This window comes from Egretta garzetta, unplaced genomic scaffold (assembly GCF_000687185.1).
Source record: "Egretta garzetta isolate BGI_Z169 unplaced genomic scaffold, ASM68718v1 scaffold108, whole genome shotgun sequence".
In the NCBI taxonomy this organism is placed as follows: Eukaryota; Metazoa; Chordata; class Aves; order Pelecaniformes; family Ardeidae; genus Egretta; species Egretta garzetta.
The window spans coordinates 1,925,757-1,930,483 of record NW_009260614.1 but is presented as its reverse complement, the minus strand read 5'-3'; the positions used below and the strand labels follow the sequence as shown (position 1 = coordinate 1,930,483).

The 4,727-nt window shown below is 48.1% G+C and overlaps 1 protein-coding gene across 4 annotated transcripts in view; it reads right to left on the bottom strand.

Moving 5' to 3' along the window:
- LOC104131883 (S-adenosyl-L-methionine-dependent tRNA 4-demethylwyosine synthase TYW1) overlaps positions 1–4,727 on the bottom strand; it is a 119,442-nt gene that overhangs the window by 42,050 nt on the left and 72,665 nt on the right. The window contains exon 13 of one of the 4 annotated variants that reach the window (XM_035900543.1): positions 1,622–1,758. The exons of the other annotated variants lie outside the window; for them this stretch is intronic. Within the exon in view, the coding sequence (XP_035756436.1) occupies positions 1,669–1,758 (90 nt within the window). The 3' untranslated portion in view covers positions 1,622–1,668. The remainder of the gene's footprint in view (positions 1–1,621; positions 1,759–4,727) is intronic. 4 annotated transcript variants of the gene reach the window in all.

Here is a 4,727-nt window from a genome sequence, read left to right as displayed (position 1 = left end):
TTGCAAAAGAATCAGGAAACAAAAGCAATTACAAGGTGTGCACATCTGAATGACAAGGGACTGGTCCTACACCTCCTCCTGACACCTGGATGCCCAGTCAGTCCCCTTAGATAAAGGCCAGGGAGCAAAGCAGACTCATTCCTTCGGGTTTAATATACTTGGGTAAGAAACACAATTGTCTCTATAAGGAATGATTATTCTGAGGTGCCAAGTCTGAAAGCCATAGGAAATTTCTTATTCTTCTAGAGCCTTGAAAATATGATGGAAAAAAATCATGAATAATAATTACAAAAAACCCCATGAATGTTGGACTTTTGGTGTGTACCAGGGTTTTTAAGACAGAAATCAGCCAACATAACAGTTCTGTGTCATACAGAACTGGTTTGTATCAGCCAGCTTTGAAATTCTGCCTCACAATGAAAAGACAATCCTGGAGCGAGACAAGCACATCAGCACTAATTCCCAGGCCAGAATTTTAAACCAGAGAAGCCCCTCAGCCTGGAGCAGTCCTGCTGGTGTACTGAGCACGAGAATAAGTGATCCAGGCTGGAAACCAAGGAGAAAATAAATCAAATTTCATTATCTTGCCTTCCTCAAGCAGCATCCTAGGTCACATTCCCCTCCGTAATCATTCTTCCTGTACTCACCACCTATTACTTGTAATCTACTTTAGAGCTTCACGCTTCAGTAGGAATTAATCAGTTTGTTTAGTTAAAAATCTCTAGAAATAAAACAAAGTACAGCAACAGCCCTAAAACCATTGGGTTTGTTTGTTTCGGTTTTTTTAAAATAAATCCAGAACTATAACTGCTCCTTACCTATTTTCCATGGACTTGTTTAATACACTTACTCCTGTAAATCAGCACCAACAATATTCCAGTGATTATTTATTTCTTTTCAATATATCTAGGGCAGTTTCAAGGAATGATCACATAAAATTTATACAGAGGGGAAAAAAGTCTAATGCAACATAACTTAAAATAGAAGAGTAGCATTAAAACAGATCATATCAAACCATCAGAAAAAACCCACTTCAAGCTTGCTGTTAACCAGACCACAGAGCCTGACGATGTTCTGTTTCCTGGGGAAATAGAGCATGTTTAACATGAAACAGCCAGAACAAGCATTAGCACAAGCCTGGGTAGCTCCTACTGAGCCCTGGCCAGGGAGGTGTTACAAGCAACGACAGGCTCGAACCTGAGCAGAAAGTGAACTCGTGGGCAGTAACTAAAAAGCTCTTTCTCCAGAATAAAAGCCTTCAGCAACGCTCCAAGTTGTGCCCAGGTCCCACTGACTTTGAAAGGACTTAAACCAGAAACTTGACAGGGGATGCTCTGGTGAAGGCTCCCAACAGGCAAGATCAGGACCTTTTCTGCACGGGCGTCTTCCAATTCCGTGCGGCAGCAGCTGCTGCAGCAGCAGGGACCTGCCAGGCAGGCACCGAGTGACAAGTACCTTGTCCAGCTCCAGCTGCCGCTCTTTGACACACAGCAAGGACGAGCACAGGAGCTCGGCCAGCAGCCAACCTGCTCAGCCCCTCAGCTCCATCGCATCTGCAAAACAGCCCCTTCGCCAAAGAGATGCAAGACCCAGGAGGTTCACTGACTTGCTTTGATCCGACCACAAAAGTGATTCATATTTAAGCTGAGCAGGCACCTCCAGTTTCATTCAGGCCAGCACTTTGTGTGCAAGGTAACAGGATGGGGTAGAGATACTGGTGTCTGGTCGTGTGTGGGGAAGAGGCATTGAGATCCAGTCCTGCAATGGGGAAAAGCTAAAATCACCCTGCGGGACTTCCCACAGGCCCCTTTCGTTTCACATTCCCCAAAAGAGGCACACATCCCAGCTACAGCTCTGCGCTGTCACGTCCCTCTGGCTCTTTGACCTGGGGTCTCAGGCTGAACACTGACCCCAGCATTTGAGGGGCAGCCTCACCAGTGCCCAGCACAGGGGCACGGTCACTGCCCTGCTCCTGCTGGCCACACCACTCCTGATACAAGCCAGGATGCCCTTGGCCCTCTTGGCCACCTGGCCACACTGCTGGCTCATATTCAGCCGCCTGTCGACCAACACCCCCAGGTCCTTTTCCGCCGGGCAGCTTTCCAGCCACTCTGCCCCACGCCTGCAGCATTGCCTGGGGTTGTTGTGACCCCAGTGCAGGACCCGGCCCTTGGCCTTGTTGAACCTCACACCATTGGCCTGGGCCCATGGATCCAGCCTCGCCAGGTCCCTCTGCAGAGCCCTCCTCCCCCCCAACAGATCCACACTCCCGCCCAGCTCAGTGTCACCTGCAAACTCACTGAGGGTGCCCTCGATCCCCACGTCCAGGTCATGGATAAAGATGTTAAACAGAATTGGCCCCAACACTGAGCCCTGGGGGACACTGCTTGTGACCGGCCACCAGCCGGATTTAACTCCCTTCACCACACCTCACTCTCCAGCCAGTGTTTTACCCCACGAAGAGTGCCCCTCACTTAATAGTGCACAACTGTAACCCTGGCAGTGCAAGGAAGTCAAGGACAGCATTAAAATCAAGCTACAGACAAGGAGGGGAGCCCCAAAGAAGGGGACAAGGAAGAAAGTTTGCTTTGAACAGCAAAATATCTTAACATACAGATCAGAGATATTAAAGGAACAACTTGAATGGCATTCATTTGTGAACAACAACAAAAACAAAAAAAAACCACCAAAAAAAGGGATAAAAAGGAGTTTAAAAACAGAGCCCAACTTTAGCCAAACGTTTCTGCCTAAAGACTGAACTGAACCATGTCTCTTCAGATCCAGAGGAACCCAATCTCCCCCCCAACAGCTGCCAGGTGTTCGGTATTTTTAAGCCATCCCAGCACTTATTTATACACACAGCCAGAGACTTGGATGCTTCCTTACGGACCTCTGCAGTTGGGAAATCTCAGTCAGGAAAACAACATCCCACTGAAATTTTGCAGGGCTCTGAAAGAATAGTCCTCAAAATCAGTGCTTTTTGCTCAGCAACAGGGGACACAGGAAGGAAGAATAAACTGTATTTTAATTGTGTAGTAACAACAGTTTAAGTGAGCAATTACAGGATCATGAAAATGAAGAAGTATCGCGTCTGTAAGGTAAAAAGAGAATCTGTAATTTGACAAAATGTGAGCACTTTCACGGCTGTAACTCACAGACAGCAGCAGCCAGCAGCACAGACGTGACGGATGCGCGACTCGTGGCATGGCACATGGGCTTGGCCGAAGCCTGGGAAGGGGCTATTTTATTTAAGAGAATAAACTGACACTCATTATCTCAGGAAACAAACCAGCAATGCAACTTCAAGAGTCAAAGGATGAAAGCATAGATTAATTCACCATAAAAACAGAATTACCTTGTTAAAAATCACTCTTGCAGTCTGTGAAGCAAAGGATTTATGACATTTTTCTGGGTTTTGTCCAAATCATCTAAAAACAGGACTGAAAGCTCCACCATGATTTGCTGAAAAATCTGCCAGTTTCATTTAACAAAGAACAACATAAACAAGGAGCCTGAAATACATTTCTTTCTTATTGATTGAACAATCCTTGCAAGACTACTGCTCCTGTAAAGCCTTAACTCAGGAGTTAGGCTGTAAATTAGCAAACGTTATGGAAAGGTAAATAGGCTTTAAACATTTTAACTGCCCATCATATTAAACAGTTGAGCTCCAGCTTGAGCTGGGGACTGAGCGCAGTCCTGCACAGTGCTGGGGCAGTGAGGCATGCTGAGAGGTGCCGCCTGGAGAGGGGACATTCCTCATCTGAGCACACACGGGAGCGATGCTCCGCACAGGCAGCCTTGTGAAAGCAGCCCCTGAGCAGCGCTTGGGCAATGCTCTGCAGCACTCTCAGGGTCTGGAGATCAATCCTGCTGCAAAACAGCAGCAGTGGCTGCTGTTAACCCCCTCCAAACCCTTCTCACTAGCACCTACCTGAGCGTTCAGGTGCAGCACTGGGAGCCTTTGCAGGCTTTGTAGCTGGCTCTTCATTTTGAGCAGTTGGCCTCTGAGCTTTAGCCTCAAGGAACTGGATTTACAGGATTGCTCTCTACAGATACACTCTAGGAAAACTTGTAGAGTATCACCACTTCAGAGCAGGCAGCAGTACTTCTCATAGAACCATAGAATCCCAGGTTGGAAGGGACCTCAAAGATCATCTGGTCCAACCTTTCTGGACAAGAGCCCAGTCCAGACAAGATGGCCCAGCACCCTGTCCAGCTGAGTATTAAGAGTGCCCAATGTGGCGGAGTCAACCCCTCCCCTGGGGAGATTATTCCAATGGGTGACTGTTCTCATGGGGAAACATTTCCCTCTCGTGTCCAATCACAATCTCCCCAAGAGCAACTTGTGCCCACTGCCCCTTGTCTTCTCCATGGGACTCCTTGTGAAAAGGGAGTCTCCATCTTCCCTGTAGCCACCCCTTAGGTACTGGTACATGGTGATGAGATCCCCTCTGAGCCTCCTTTGCTCAAGGCCGAACAAACCCAGCTCTCTCAGCCTATGGCAGGCTTCCCAGCCCTTGGATCACCTTGGTGGCCCTTCTCGGGACCCCTTCCAGAGAACCCTACTTGAACCCCTAGCCCCTGCCCCATCATTTCCATCTGCTGAGAAGGTTTACCCCCCTGATTACCCCAGCATCACAGCCCAGCATCTGGAGGGACTGCAGACTGGCAGCTCACAAGGCAAGCATTGCTTCTGATTGCACAGGAGCTGCCACTACCCTTCT